At 43.6% G+C, this 16,136-nt stretch overlaps 1 protein-coding gene across 3 annotated transcripts in view; it reads right to left on the bottom strand.

Annotated features, from left to right (window-relative positions):
• DDC (dopa decarboxylase) overlaps nucleotides 1-16,136 on the bottom strand; it is a 98,567-nt gene that overhangs the window by 47,859 nt on the left and 34,572 nt on the right. For all 3 annotated transcript variants that reach the window (XM_054991480.1, XM_054991482.1, XM_054991481.1), the window contains exon 5: nucleotides 11,610-11,744. In XM_054991480.1, the coding sequence (XP_054847455.1) occupies nucleotides 11,610-11,744 (135 nt within the window). The remainder of the gene's footprint in view (nucleotides 1-11,609; nucleotides 11,745-16,136) is intronic.

Genomic DNA, 16,136 nt, shown 5'->3' with positions numbered 1-16,136 from the left:
GACAACTGAAAGAGAAGAGCATACTCTGCAAGCTCTAACCAACATGCTATTATAATCAAGATCTCAAACATCCTTTGATTAACTAGTACTCATAGTTTCTATCATATCATGGGTGATGTCCAAACATGATCATTTGGATTCCAAATATATATCCCAATTATTTGTACAATGATCCAGCATAACTAATCCAAGGAGACTTAGTTCTAAATTTGATTTCAAAATCCTAATTTTTAAGTTAAATGCTCTCCACCATGCCTTTGCTTCATAAAACATCTCTTCAGTCTCGGCTCTCAAAGCTATTCCTGACACACATCTCAGAGTTTCCAAGATATTGTTAAGGAACCTTAACAATGGTCCATCCAGGACTTTTTTTCTGCCAGAACACTCCGGAATAGCATTCCAGCAGTTCTTAAAACTGCCCCACCCCATTCCTGGCAGTTTTGGGCCAGAAATGGGCCTGAAATGACCAGGATCAGGCCCAATTTGGCCTGGAATGGACCACTGAGCACTCCCCTGCCCAGCAGCACCCCGATCCTGGCCCATTCAGGCCCGATCCTAGCCACTTTGGGCCCATTTCTGGCCCAAAATGGACAGGAACGGGGAGGGGCAGTTTTAAGAACTGCTGGATCAGACCCCAAACATCCATAATCGGGCCACTGCCAGGTGGGGGAATACTCCTGGCCGTTTTGGGTGCAATCCTGGTCGTCTGGGGTCCAAGATGGCCAAAACAGGCCCCAAATGGCGAGGATCGGGCCCTAAACCGCCAGGATTGGGCTGCTGCCAAGCGGGGGAACACTCCGCTGCCCAGTAGCATCCTGATCCTGGCCTCTTCAGGCCTGAATTGAGCCAAAACAGGCCCAAAATGGCTGAAACAGGCCCTAAATGGGCCCAAATTGGCCTAGGGTGGGGAGGCTTGCTGCTAAACAATTTCGATGTTTTAGAGAATGCAGATTCCAAGTATGTTAGAGCAGACTCCTGGAAGATCTCTACAAAGCCAAGTAGCTGATCATCATACTTACTTTTCTCATTTTTATCAGTGTTGCCCATTTTAACAATAGACAAAAATTACCTTTGGAGGGAATGAGAAGGACAAAGGCCACCTGAGAGATGGCTTCCTTGGTCATGACACCAAAATTATGGGACTCCCTAGGTATAGTCATCTGTCCTTCTCTATCATTGTCTTCCACCAGCAGGTGAAGACCTTTTCGTTTTCGAACAGTACTGCTTTGTGTTTTTAAGTTGGTTGTTCTGACGTATTTTTATTATGCTCGCTTTATTGTTAGCCGCCTTGGTGACCTGGCTTGGGCAGAAAAGCCAGATTTAAATGTCGTAAAATAAATAAATACATAAACCCTTTGCCATTTACTGTCCGAGCCAGCATGATCCATCTTTGAATCTGATCCTTCTCTTTAGCCTGGATTTTCTCTCTGTCTCTTTTTGGATTACTGAGTCACCCAGCTATGAACTTAATGCAGGAGGAAGCTCAGCCACCGGCTGCTCTGAAAGGTCAGAAACGTCTTAAGGCGAATCCTTGTGCAGACAGAAAATCCACTGACCTTCAAGAGACATAAAGGGCTTTCATTCCTCATTGAAAATCGGACGCAACCCAAAGTGGAGGTGGTGAGTGGGAAGCAACAGGCACACAACAGGAATTCGGAGACTCCAGACAGGCCAACTGAAATGCTTGGGGGCTTATTATTATTAATGTACTTGTTCTGTAATATTAAACCCAAATTAACTGCTTTGTCGTACCCCATGGCATGGGCTCTAAAAATATTCAAAAGGAAATATCTGTTGGTGAAGAAGCCTGACCTAAGGAGGAAAAAAGAAAAGCAATTTCCTTGAAAGCGAGTCTTTCGTATTTTCTTTCAATACTTGGAAGGTGGGGAATGCAAGGTTGACAGCCCTGTCTTAGAAAATGCTGGGAAATTTTGAGGGTGGTGCTCGAGGTGCGGTGGAGTTTGGGGATGAGGTGATATCACTTCTGGAGGACACTCCAGGAATTTCCCCTATCGCCTTTGCCATAGAGACAAGGAGAACTTCCTAGAGTGTCAATATGGAGGCCATTCCCCAACGACTTTTTCTCGTGCTTCTCAGTTTGTCAAGGGCTCATGAATGGGGCTGAGGATAGGGAGGCGGGTTACCTGTTGCAAGGAGGCAAAATGGCATGCCTGTAGGAGCAGGATTACATGTGCAATCTTCTCTCTGTGTATCATGGGCCGTTTTCACACATCTTCCCAGCTGCGCAAAATCGTTCAAAACTCCCAGAACGACAGCATCTTCCGGGCACGATTTCCCACCACAAACCGGAGTCATGACGGGAAATCATGCCAGGAAGACGCTGTCATTCCGGGAGTTCTGAGCAATTTTGCGTGGCCGGTAAGACGTGTGAAAATGGCCATGTTTTATTGGGATGTTAAAACAGTCCTAGAGCAAGTGAAGACAAGTGGAACTTAGAGTGTTGACAGCAGTACAGGATCCACTTAGTTTGGACCTCTTGGGCCTCTTTGCCTTCACAGTCACAGCCAGACTGGGCTGAGTAGACCCTGTGACACTGTGGGCTCCATTTGATCCTAGTTGCCTGTCACCTCCAGGCAAACAGCCCACCTGGAACATCTCTGTGAAGTTAAAGGTCCAGTTTGCCCAGTACACATCCACATAGTTGTGCACATGAAAACTCTATTCTGACCTCCTGGTAATGTGCTGATGTCACTCTCCATGCGCTCATAAATGATATTGATGCATCACCGGGGACACTCTGGCATTCCTAAAAAACTCTACTGCCAATTCATTAACAATTTCCGGGAGATTGCCTGCCGTAAGTGGGCACCTGGCAAGCCTAGATTAAGGGCAAAGTGCCATGGAGTCTCACAGGGATGAGGGTTCCCCAATGTATTAGCCCACATTGGCTATGGTTAGCACCAGTCCAACTTTGACCTTCAGGACAGTGGACTTTCAGAGTCAAATTGGAAGTCTATTGGCCTGTCTAGTAAATTCATGATTATTAACAAATTTATCCTCATTAACTACTGCATATCCTACTATATAAAAGGCAGGCCGTATTGGTGACGACTCACTTTTTATCCCCACACAGGCACACTTGCAGGCCCCTCCGCTGGGATCAAAAGTGAGTGGTCAGCAACATGGCTTGCCTCAGAGGCCCTGAGGAGTCCACTACAGTGGTGGGAAGGCACAGCCTCTGAGGAGCCTTGGGAGGGCCCAGTGCAGCTGTGCAGCCCTCCCAAGGCCCCATGATGGGGCTCCACCGAATCACTTTTCTAGAGTCTGTTGTATTTTTCCACACAACTGTTGCTAGTTAAAAGATATAATACATCTGTTATGACATTAATCCATGTGCATAAATATACCTTGTAATGTACCATCAGCATTTGGGTGTATGTGTAGGAGCCTTGTCCCAAAGCTACATTTAGCTCTAGCCCCCAAATTACTTCTCTGAGTTCCTGCTTGTGCTATGTATCCCCCTACCTTCTACACATCGAACAAGCTTTTGAACAGGGGCTTGTGAGACAAATCCGTACATTACACATAAGTCAATGAGATATGGTGGCATTTTTTTAAAAAAATGCTGATTGAATCGGATGCCTGTTAAAGCTGAGATCAGGGGTCCCCAAAGTGGTAACTGTAGGCACCATGGTATCTGCGGACACCACTCCTGGTACCCACAAAGTGTTTCTTAGAAAAGTGGGCAGGGCCAGATGAAGCTGTTGCCCAGGGGGATTTCTGTCTGACCATTGGACATGTGATTGGTTGTGTAAATTAAAAAAAATTGCTTCAGCATCAGCTGCCACCACAGTACAAAGATCTTCACTGTGTGACTGAAGGTAAGCTGTATGTATGCAAGAAAATATTTTTAAACAATATGTTCATTTCAAAATCCTGTTAAACTTCTGACTCAAATGCTGAAGAATTACTGTTAAGAGTTAGGGTTGACAAGCGTTTGGTTTTCCTCCGGACAGTCTAGTATTCTCTTGGACTGTCCGGAAAAATTTCAGAAAAAAAATAGGACGTTTAAATGTCCTGTATTTTCATGCAGTGGGGAAGAGGTGCAGCCAAGGCAAGCAAGATAAGCAGCGGCACCAGCTGCTGCTGTGCCTGGGCGTGCAAGGATTCTTGTGGCAGCCGGTGGTGCCAGCAGGTTGCTACCATGTGGCTGTGTCATGTCTGTCTGTCTACACACATGCCATCATTGTGTTGCTGATAATTATTGTTTACTGCTGCTGACATTATGCTAAAGTCATGCTACTGTATTAATGTGTATTAATTAATATGCACTCTCTCTCTCTCTCTCTCTCTTCCTGCATAGCTGTAGTGCAGATGTTACTGAAGACCCAAGCAAGGGCCTCTCCCTTATCTTAGAGAAATACGCGAGTCTCGGCTAGCTGTAACCTTGAAGTATCTAAATGCCAATTTCAGCTACTATCCCCAGATGCTGGGAATAAGTTGTTGTCTATCTGATTCATAGGCATAACTAAGTTGATTCTCACAGAACTTGTGTAAGCGTGCGCGTGGGAAAATGAAGTACAACAGAGATTGCCTGATTTGAATGGCCACTTCTGTCAAACTCCGTGATGGAGTGCAGACCTGAACTGTATGGATTCTAATAAAAACTACTTCTTTTGGAACCAACGTGTGTTCACTACAGTTGGGCTTGAGGGATATACCTGCCAGGGACTGACAGGATGGCTAGTGTCTCAGCGTCTGGTAGGAGGGGTGGGCAAGGGCAGGCTCTCACCGAGGAGATCAGGACTCCGGCCACACCACCCTGCCTCCTCCCTTCTCCTCTCTGTGCGTCCACCCAGCAGCCAGTTGACTGACCAGTCATCTCAGCCAGCATTAAATTCTCTGTCTCAAGATGGCAGCACACAAAATTTCCTGTGCAATCCCCTTCCCTCTTGCAATCATCCTTCTTTTCAAGGTAATGGCCAGAGCAAGCGATGGAACCTGCCTGAACTGGATAATTATACCAAACTACAGAGGCATTCCCAAAGGGAAAATATACTAGAATACCCAAAAGACTTCCCAGGGAGTGAAACTGAAACCCACAATGAAAAATCATTAACAACAATTAATATATAAAGAGTATGCGAATCAAGAGTTCAATACAAAAATATTGTGTGTGATGACATCACCACGTGATGATGTCATCATGCAGCATGAGCCGGGCCCATTGGCCAGCGGGTGGCTGAGGTGGCACGTGGAGGCTGTCCACGTTCCACACGTAGGCCGCGGTCCACAGCTGCTGCGCCCGGCCGGGGGCGTGTGGCAGCGGCGCAGGGCTGGCTGGCTGCAGCAGCTGTGGCCCAACCACACCAGCTCTGTGAGCATGCGCCTCCACCCCCGGCGCCCCCTCTGGCACCCCAGCACCTGCGGCGGCCGCCTCAGCACCTCAATGGTGGTGCCAGCCCTGCCTGTGGGTATTGAGTAGCAGAGTTTGAATGTAGGATAAATAACACGTCACATTTAGTTGAAAAAATCCTTTAATCTAATCTATGCTACATTCTGTTCTGAAGTGTTCCAAGATTATGTTTTCAGATTCTGAGCTCAATCATTTGCCAATGACAAAATTCGCTGACATCTGAAGCACAACTATGATATCTGTTAATATGCAAAGAGATTGGGTCTGATATATTTCCCTGGTCAAGATTTTCTTTTTGGTTCTGAGTTTCAAGGGGAAAGTACTACCTTGCTTGTACTGATCCTTGTCTTGTATGCACTTTTGAACATTTGATTTATGCTCACTGCCAAAATTCAAAATATTTTTTTATTATTATTATTAATAACAACATTCGATTTCAATACTGCCCTTCAGGACAAATTAACTCCCACTCAGTGGTTTACAAAGTGTGTTAATATTATCCCCACAACAATCGCCTTGTGAGATGGGTGGGGCTGAGAGAGCTCCAGATCACCCAGCTGGCTTCAAGTGGGGGAATCAATCCTGGCTCTCCAGATTAGAGTCCTGCTGCTCTTAACCATGATACCAAACTGGCTCTCTGGCTTTTACATTTTTTAAAGGTTTAAAAAGAGGAAAAGATGGTTGTGTCTGTCTGAAAGCATGTCATCAGAGGCTGCAGAACCAGGGGGCTGTTTAGGGGAAAAAAATCAAAATCTCAAACGAAAGAAACACTTCTGCCATTTCACTGACATTTGGATAATAAAATGTCAGCTTTGTTGGAAGATGCCATGGTCACAGGCTTCCTCAGGTAGGATTAAAATCTTTCCATATCGAAAAGGTAAAAGTACAAGGTTAAGTTTGCTTTTGTTCAAAACATTTCCTGATCCCAACCCTACTGAGACTTTGTACACAACACCAAGTTGTGGCTAAATGCTAATCGTATTGAAGGAAATAGGATTTGCTCTGATACAAAATGAGGCCGGTTTACATCAAATGATATTGGCACCAGCGGATATGTTACTTGCTGCCCAGAATTGCCATAAACAAACACTACACTATATGGGGTTAGATTGTACTGATCAAAGCTTAACAGGCTATAAGGAGATGATGTTTCATATGTCTGAAATGTCATCTCCTTTTAGCAACAGAAAAGAGCAAGAGTCCTGTAGCACCTATAAGACTAACCAGGGCTCATTTGGAGGGGGAACACGCTGGAACGCCGTTTCGGCAGTTCCTCCAACAGTCAGGTGGCCTCACCCACCTGACTTGAGGCCATTTTGGGCCGTTTCAGCCTCAATTGGGGCCAAAACGGCCCGGATTGGATCGGTGCCAAGCGGTGTGTGTGTGTGTGTGTCTTTAATGCTTACTGTGATACAGATGACGTGTAGGGGGTGAAAGAGAGGGATGAGTGAGTGAGAGCGGAACTACAAGTGACAGAAGGCACAGGTTGGACACTTGTCAGCTTCCCTCAAGTTTTGATGGGAAATGTAGGCATCCTGGTCTCGCAGCTTCGCTCTCCGACTGCTGTCCAATGGACTTTTCAACTGTCACTTGTCCAACATTCCGCCAAGCTGCCTACATTTCCCATCAAAACTTGAGGGAAGCTGACAAGTGTCCAACCTGTGCCTTTTGTCACTTGTAGTTCCGCTCTGAGATGACTGGCTGATGACTGAGAGGGTGGGCGGAGTGAATGCAGTTTTTAGTTACTGTGGGAGAGAAAAGATTCAGTCTGGAGAAAGCAGGCTGTGTGCAGCCTGAGAAAAGGTCTTACTTGTAACAGAGAGAAATTAATATCAAAAGCAGGCAATCTGTGTGTGAAGCCTGAGAGAAGATCTGTGTGACTGAGTTTAAGTAAAGTAACTTTAAGAATGGAGAACTACTCTTTTGAAACCATCAAGTTTTAGAAATAATATGAAACTGATACGCTTCTTATAAAAATAAAAATTTATTTTGTTTTTTTTCATCCCAGAGTTATTCCTGTATCCCATTCCTTTCCTCAGGGTCACATAGTACCACGAAAAGCCTGTCCCTTGGTCACGCTACTAAAAGGACATATTTAAGTTATTCTGGAATTTAATTCCTGGTGGCAGCAATCTACCAAGAGGGGGCAAGAATAAAAGGCTTAAAGACCAAATCTACCCAAGAGAAAGAAAGGGTCGTAACAGGGGAGATAAAGAATCAGCTGGAAAAAAGCAACTGGTGATAGAATAGGAAGTTGTGTGTATTATGGAGATGTTGGGGTGTCTACCTATTATAGTTTTATCCCAGTCTCCCTTCGGTGATCTTAAAGCAGCATACAGTTTGGTGTAGTGGTTAAGAGCAGCAGGACTCTAATCTGGAGAGCCAGGTTTGATTCCCCACTCCTTCACTTGAAGCCAGCAGGGTGACCTTAGGTCAGTCACAGCTCTTCCAGAGCTCTCTCAGCCCCACCCACCTCACAGGGTGATTGTTGTGAGGATAATAATAACTCACTTTGTAAACCGCTCTGAGTGGGCATTAAGTTGTCCTGAAGGGCAGTATTGATATCGAATGTTGTTGTTGTCCTCGTCTATGTAGTCTGCTCTGTCAGGCAGCAGCTTTCCAGAGTCTACTATAGTTAGTAGCTGATTACTAAAGATATCTTTTAGATAAACCAGCCTTGATTTGATAGTGCACATTCTTAACATAAATGGTATCCCTTTTTGATTTGCAATTAAAAGAAGGTGAATATACTATACCACGCCTAATTTGGTATATTGCAGTAAGTGACGGAGAGGTCTTTATATGTGTTACTTGTAATAATATGATGTTTGCATTTTACCAGGAGCATGTTATTCAGCCTATATGTAAAGCCTTTAGGAGAACTAATTCATAGCCATGGATGTCATTAATATGCAGATAACACCCAGCTCTACATCTCATTATCCAAAAACACAGGATGCAGTAGAGATCGTTGCTGCCTGACAGCTGTGGTCAAGTAGCTGAAAGCAAACAGATTGAAATTGAACCCGGACAAGATGGCAGTGATGCTGGTTGGGAAGACCTTTTCGGTCCTGGCCCCGACCTGGTGGAATGCTCTGTCTTGCGAGACAAGGGCCCGGCAAGATTTGCTTGCATTTCACCGGGCCTGTAAGACAGAGCTATTCCGCCAGGCATATGGCTGACGCCAGGCAGTGCCTGCCCCCCCGTGAAGGGGGGGTTAAACCATCACCCCTATGCGAACACAGAGGCATGTATGAACCACTATGCAGCATGAACTGTAATACTTAATGTTTTTAAATGTTTTTAAATGTATTATTTAATGTTTTTAAATGTTTTTAAATGTTTTTAATGGTGTTTGTATTTGTTATCCGCCCTGAGCCTGCGAAAGCGGGGAGGGCGGAATATAAATATAATAAATTAAATTAAATTAAACTCATCTGAACAAGACATTCTGTAGGTGCCCCTTGCACGTGGTCAGAATCAACAGCTGCCCATACATGTGCATTCTCTGTGCCCACACCTTATCAAATGGCCTACCTAAAGAGGTCGGGAAAGCTCCCATTGTTCTGGCTTTCTGCAAGCTACGCAAAATTATTATTCAAGAGGGCATTTTATTCAGATAGGAGAGATGTACTATAAGGAAGTGGTCTCAAAGAGATACGTCAGTAAAGAGACAGGGACTATAGATTTCACTACTATGTACTATCTGTTGCTGTAAGTTGCTGTAAGTATCCTACTGGGTAATTTCTTTGTTGTTTACTAGGTCAGTCTTAGAACTGCTTATGCTCTGTTCAGCAGTTCTTGAACTGTGTTGGATTTCTGCTGGCTTTAAATCTCTGCAAATTTGTCCTATTACATTGTTTACTGAAATGTCTTTGAATTTGACTGTACTGACTCACATTGTGTAATCTGGTGGACTACAAATGATATAAATAAATAAACATAAATAAATAAAATTATGAACGCTCTTCTTTTTGCAAAGTTCATTCAAGCCGTTACCATTCCAATATAGTATTTTCAGAGAAGATATATTATAATTTAAATATTAAAGCTTTATTAGATAATCTTCATTTTTCTTTTCACAGAAAAACTGAGCCACAAATTCTTCCACTTCTTCTGGAGTCCTAATTGTTATGTATTGGTCAAGCGTTTATCACAAACAAGGCTACTGAAGTTTGCATTTTCATTGGTTGTTTAGTGCTGGCAGCAGCCAATCATAACAGCACAATAAAGACCAATCGCTATGCTGCAAATAAGTTACAATGTATGTAGTTGATGCAAACAAGGGCTTCTAGTTAGGTGATTCTTATTGGGTGTTAACAAAGCTGGGGCATGGTTTGGGGGTTGAAGTTGTTTATAAATATTTGCAGCTTGCTGCCTGTGTTTCAGAGATGTTCCTGCTGAATAAAGAGCTTGTTGAAATCACTTTAGAGTCTGAACCCACTAATTAACACTGGCGACGAGGATGGGATTTCGGAGTGGGTAAGCAGCCCCACAATCAGAGCGAAATCACTAACAGGTGCTTGGGTATGCAGCCTCGAGACCAGAACTGAACTACTAAGTTTGGGTAGGCATCCCCAAGAAGTAGAGCGGAATCACTTGCTGAGGAGGAATTGTCACCTCAACCACCCGGCACCCGTTCACTCCATCCCAGTGGGTAGACATGGCTACCAAGGGCCAATTTGAGCCGTTCGACTCCAACGCCAAGGACTGGGAGTCCTACATCACACAGTTTGAGTTCTACCTCGAAGCGAACAAAGTAGAAGACGCAGATCTCGCGAGAGTGACGTTCTTCAGCGTCTGTGGGTGGTCCACATTTGACATTGCCCGGGCTCTAATGGCGCCCGTCCAGCTGCAAAGTACGGCATTCGACACAATCAAAAACAAGCTCAGTGAACACTTCTCACCGCAGCCTTAGGGGGTGCCCCACCTATAGTCTATGTTTTTATTTCTCAGTTGTTCTGTAAAGAATTTTAAGTTATATCACATCTGCAGGGTAAATGGGGATGATCTGGGAATATTTGTAATAAATCGCCATTAATATTCTTAGGGTGATTTTGAATATCGGTCAACACTAGATCTCAAATGTATAGTTTTTCGAATGTTGCAATCACATCTCTACTATGCGTAAATTCAAAATTAACACAAAGTTTTCTCTGTTACCACAAGTTCATCAAAATCTGCACCAAGGGTGTCAGTAAATAAATCTTCCAAATACTAGGCTAAGTTATCCACCTCTATTTTTTCTTTTAGGCCTCGAATTTTAACTCCATATCTATGGTTCTTATTGTCCAAATCTTTATCCTCAAGATCATGAACAGTGCAATCCTATGCAGAGTTACTCCAGTCTAAGCCCATTGATTTCAATGGGCTTAGACTGGTGTAACTCTGCCTAGGATTGCGCTGGAAGTGTTTCTTCTGTTTGTAATACCTGAGCTTAATTGATCTTGCTTTTCAGATCTATTATTCCTATCTTTTTGTCTATAGATAGCTTGAATTCGTTTACTTCTTGCAATGATCTTAAAATGTCTCCTGATTTTTTTCATTATTTTGTACCCTTTTTTCTAAGATAGTACGTTTCGTTTCAAAATCTACTCATTTCCTCCGATTTCTGTGATATATTATCTTCAAAAATCCAAAACTTGCTTTCAAGTAACTGGCAGATACTAGTCAAGGTTACTGAGGGGGAATCCATTACTACGTGTTCTGGAGATTGAGATTTTTTTCCTTGGCATTATTGATCTTATTTCTATATATATATTTCCACTGTCCAATCCCTAAAGTTCAACTTAAACAGGTACAATGCTTAACTTCCAATAGGTCAAATAGTTCCTATAGAGCTTCAAGTTTATCCTATATATTATTTCTATAAACAATTATACTGCAAGGTTAGTTTACTGCTTCATAGATACAAAAAGAAGCAGCTTGGTGAAAAACACTAAACCTAAGCTAGTACTACACTTATTCACATAACTATATAGGTGTAGTATACTTTCAAAGAGATATACAAGTTATAAACCTCAGCTAAGACTCCACAGATTCAAATAACTGAATAGAAGAAACTGCGGTAGGATAATCAATTAGACCCCAGAAGTTAATTATCGTGCAAAAAGCATTTGCATACTTTATTTTTGTGAGTTTTGCCCCTTTGCTAAGCTGATTGCCATAATATTTTTGTCCCGTGAGTATAACTGTTCTCCAAATCCGTACTCCAACAAGTAGCAGTACTCACTTGATCAGACGTATAAGCCACCAAGCGGCTAAGGATGTCTCCTTGAGTCAATTCTGAGTTTTCTGACTGGACTCGATGGATTGCTTTGGTTCTAGCTGCAAGCAGGGCAACCAAGGTAGCTTCACTGGCAGTGCTCTGTAGTGAAGAAGAGACACGTTTAGCCACATTGGTTGTAATCCAATGGAAAATGTCTCTAAACAGTGGTACTCATAATTGCACTGATGAATACGCTAAAGAACGAGGATCATTTTGGAGTCAGCTCAAAGTTGATAAATTCCTGGAGATTACAGGATGGATCCTGAGGACGGCAGAGTATGGGGAGAGGAGGGACTTCAGGGGGTGTAATGCCATACAGCCCACCCTCCAAAGCAGCCATTTCCTCCAGGGGAACTGATCTCTGTAGCCTAGAGATCAATTGTAACTTTGGGAGATATCTAGGCCACACCCTTCTCCAAACAGGGCAATGGTAAGTACCTCACTGAAGAGGTACTTCTTGTAACAAAACTACCACCTCTCTTATGTCCCTTTATTTATTTATTTATTTGTTTGCTTGCTTGCTTCATTTATAATTGTCATGTCTGACTGTGCCCATTCATTCATGCCAATAATTTTTGCTGTCAAGTGTATGCTTTATTCTGTCAAGGGTGGCTCCATGTTGTATTGCTAGATATATTCTTCTTGCTAACATTCCAGTGAGTTCTCACACGTTCCCAGGTAGCCGGGTGTTTACCAGTTTGAAGCCTTCTTCCTGACTGTGATATGTCTTCTCTCCATGTAGCCTGATAGCACAAATATGCATACTGTTCTCACACAGAAAAAACACTAGGTTGTTTGGAAATTGGGAGCAGGAAGGAACAGGGGTAGAAAAGGGATGTACTTTTCCTGTGTAGTCATTCTGGTCAACTTTTTGCTAGAACTGCTTAGTTGCTTACCTTACTTCTAAGTAGACCTTTGGATCTGAATATGGAAAGAACTGATTTCTGAATAAAAGTCATTTAACCAAGAACATGTGTCTAGCTACAATGAACCAGGGATCTGTCTGCTGTATTTCATCATTCAGAGACTGACAACAATCAACCTTTCTCACTGTGACTTCAAGAGACTTGCACAATTAAAAAAGCAATGCTTAAAAACTGGATTATAAAATTAGAGAACGCAACAGCAACAGCTTAATAAACACATCAAATACAAACAACGTAATCTTGCTAGTTCATGTGGTCTAACAGGATCTGAATAGCCATTTTATATACACTTGCATGGGTTGCCATCTCTAGGCTGGGAAATTCCTGGAGATTTGGTGGGGGGGAGGAGAACCTCAGGAGGGCATGGTTTGTGGAGGGGAGGGGCCTCAGCAGCGTATAATGCCATAGAATCCACCTTCTGAAGCAGCAATTTTCTCCAGGGGAATAACAACAACAACAACAACAACAACAACAACAACATTTGATTTATATACCACCCTTCAGGGCAACTTAATGCCCACTCAGAGTGGTTTACAACGTATGTCATTATTATCCCCACAACAAAACACCCTTTGAGGTGGGTGGGGCTGAGAGAGCTCTGAGAGAGCCGTGACTGACCCAAGGTCACCCAGCTGGCTTCAAGTGGAGGAGTGGGGAATCAAACCCGACTCTCTAGATTAGAGTCCCACACTCTTAACCACTACACCAAACTGGCTCTCCAGGAGAGACCATAGCGAATGGATCTCTATGGTCTGGAGATCAAGTGTATTTCTAGATCTTTAAGCCCACCTGGAGGCTGGCAACTCCACATACACCTCAAAATGCATCTTGCAGATTATCAGTGCTCTGATGTAGAGAGCCAATCATCTGCAAATGTATTTATGTGGACGCTCCTTCAAGAGGAGAAGGTAGACAGACGGGGTCATTTTACACATAGCTTGGTAAATTAAAGGCACAATTCGGTCAAAGTAAAGCACTCTTAAACTGATCTCAGTTGGTGAATTAAGCACTTGTATAAGCAGGGCTTTTTTTCAGGGGGAACGCGGGGGAATGGAGTTCCGGTCCCTCTTGAAAATGGTCACATGGCTGGTGGCCCCGTCCCCTGATCTCCAGGCAGAGGGGAGTTGAGATTGCCCTCCGCACCGCCAAGCAGCGCGGAGGGCAATCTCAACTCCCCTCTGCCTGGAGATCAGGGGGGCGGGGCCACCAGCCATGTGACCATTTTCTCCGAGAGCAACCCACTGAGTTCCACCATCTCTTTCCCCAGAAAAAAAGCCCTGTGTATAAGTATTTCCTATTAGAATCCATAGATCTCACATGCTTTAATGTAACTTAATTCAACTCTAATGAAATGATAAAGAGCAAAAGGAAGGGGGGGGAAACCATGAAGTGCACATATTGAAAACTCCGGAGAGAAAGTTGGTTTTTAGGACACACATACTAAGTGAACTGGCTATGAGCCTTTCCTCTTCACTGCAAGCAAACAAAGGTTACCATGGTGAGGTGGCTCCAAGAGCAGGCAGAAATTATTGGTGAGAACGGCTGCCTGTATCCACCACAGCCTCAAGCGCAAATTTTCTTTCATTTTTCAAAAATTTTCTGTTGTCACTTTTGAATTGGCAATAAAGGGCTTCATATTGATTTTGTCTTTCAAAGGTAATTAAGAACCAATTTCCGCAGGCCAATGCCGCAATATTCGTTTGGTGTTCAATCCCGGAATGACTACCAGTCTAATATAAAGCCCGTCTCGTTCATGTCCGTGTTCTTATCATTCTGGTTAAAAGTGGGAGGTGAGAGGAACGAGACAAATTGCCTCATTTCTACCAGCTGCCTAGAGTCCGTCTTCCACCCTCCAGTCTCTAAACAGAACAATTATTGGTGTCTTCCAAAATTATGAATGATTTATTAATTTAGAAAGGCGACATTTCCAGATGGTAAATGGACACAATTTCCCACTGTTATCAGCCCCAAACTGGTACTATGCCGTCTGGGAAAAAATTCTTCTTTAACAATGCAGGTGAAAAAAAATTATTCCAGATTTTAAAAAAAGAAATAGCTTAATCTTTTTTTATAATGAATTGGCATGATATCTGAACTAAGCCACTATCTTTAGAAACATGTTGGCCACAATCCATCCAGAAGTTCAGCGCACTTACACCTACTGATTTCAACAGGCTGATAAATGAGTTAGAGTTGTGACTGTTATTTTCACACTCACAACACAAAGCTGTGTGGAGCTGCTTGAACCCACTGCAGCTTGTCGGGATGCTCATAGACACTAAAGAAATAGCTTGGGAGACAAAGAGCAGAACCACAAGTGACAAAAGGCACAGGTTGGACACTTGTCTGCTTCCCTCAAGTTTTGATGGGAAATGTAGGCATCCTGGTCTCGCAGCTTGGCTCTCCGACTGCTGTCCAATGGACTTTTCAACTGTCACTTGTCCAACATTCCGCCAAGCTGCCTACATTTCCCATCAAAACTTGAGGGAAGCATCAAGTGTCCAATCTGTGCCTTTTGTCACTTGTGGTTCTGCTCAAAAACACAGACACAAGAACATGAAACTGCCTTATGCTGAGTTAGCCTGTTCATCTACAAGAGCCAGTTTGGTGTAGTGGTTAACAGTGGTAGGACAGATTAGAGAACCGGGTTTGATTCCCCACTCCTCCGCTTGAAGCCAGCTGGGTGACACAGCCCTCTCAGAGCTCTCTCAGCCCCACCACCTCACAGGGTGATTGTTGTGAGGATAATAATAACATACTTTGTAAACTGCTCTGAATGGGCATTAAGTTGTCCTGAAGGACAGTATATAAATTGAATGTTTTTATTATTATTACTCCACTAGGACATCACCAAATATCACACAGCTAGAATGAAGAGCTTCTCCTTTTTCAGGCAATGAATAAATGTTGTTGTTGTTGTTTATGTAGTCTGCTTTGTCAGGCAGAGCTTTCCAGAGTCTCAGAGCAGAGCCAGACATGATGTCTGGCATGCATTTGTACCTGTGTCCGCTGATGCCATTTTTAATTGATTAGTAGTTTTTTAACATAGAGGCGCAAAACAGGCATGCAGTTCTAGTGCGTGAGCTTGCTGGCCTGGACCTGCCACCTGGCCATCTTTCTCCTGCGAAAGGACGCAACAGCAGGAGAGAAGTGGTGGCAGCACTTAGCTGCCTGTACCCCTAGATGAGCGGCTGCCACTGCACTGCCATATCAAGTGTAGGGAAGAGGGGGAGCTGGGTGAACAAGTAGCAGGAGAAAGATGGCAACCCGACCAGTGGCACCGTTGCCCAAACAAATATGACACCAGGATATCTGTGAACGGGCCTCTCCAGTGCTCTTAAAAGGGAAACGATTCTGGTTCTGTGTATGCCACTAATGTTATCAGCACTGCATGATGGGGGGGCAGTCAAAGAGAGGGCACCTGTCTCCCTGTCTTACAGGAATAATAAACACTCGAGATAATAATAATAATAACAATAACAATAACATTAGATTTATATACCGCCCTTCAGGCTGACTTAACACCCACTCAGAGCAGTTTACAAAGTATGTTATTATTATCTTC

Source organism: Eublepharis macularius, chromosome 11 (assembly GCF_028583425.1).
Source record: "Eublepharis macularius isolate TG4126 chromosome 11, MPM_Emac_v1.0, whole genome shotgun sequence".
Classification (NCBI taxonomy): domain Eukaryota; kingdom Metazoa; phylum Chordata; class Lepidosauria; order Squamata; family Eublepharidae; genus Eublepharis; species Eublepharis macularius.
Note: the sequence above shows the minus strand (reverse complement) of the source record. Positions and strands in the feature narration are given on the sequence as shown.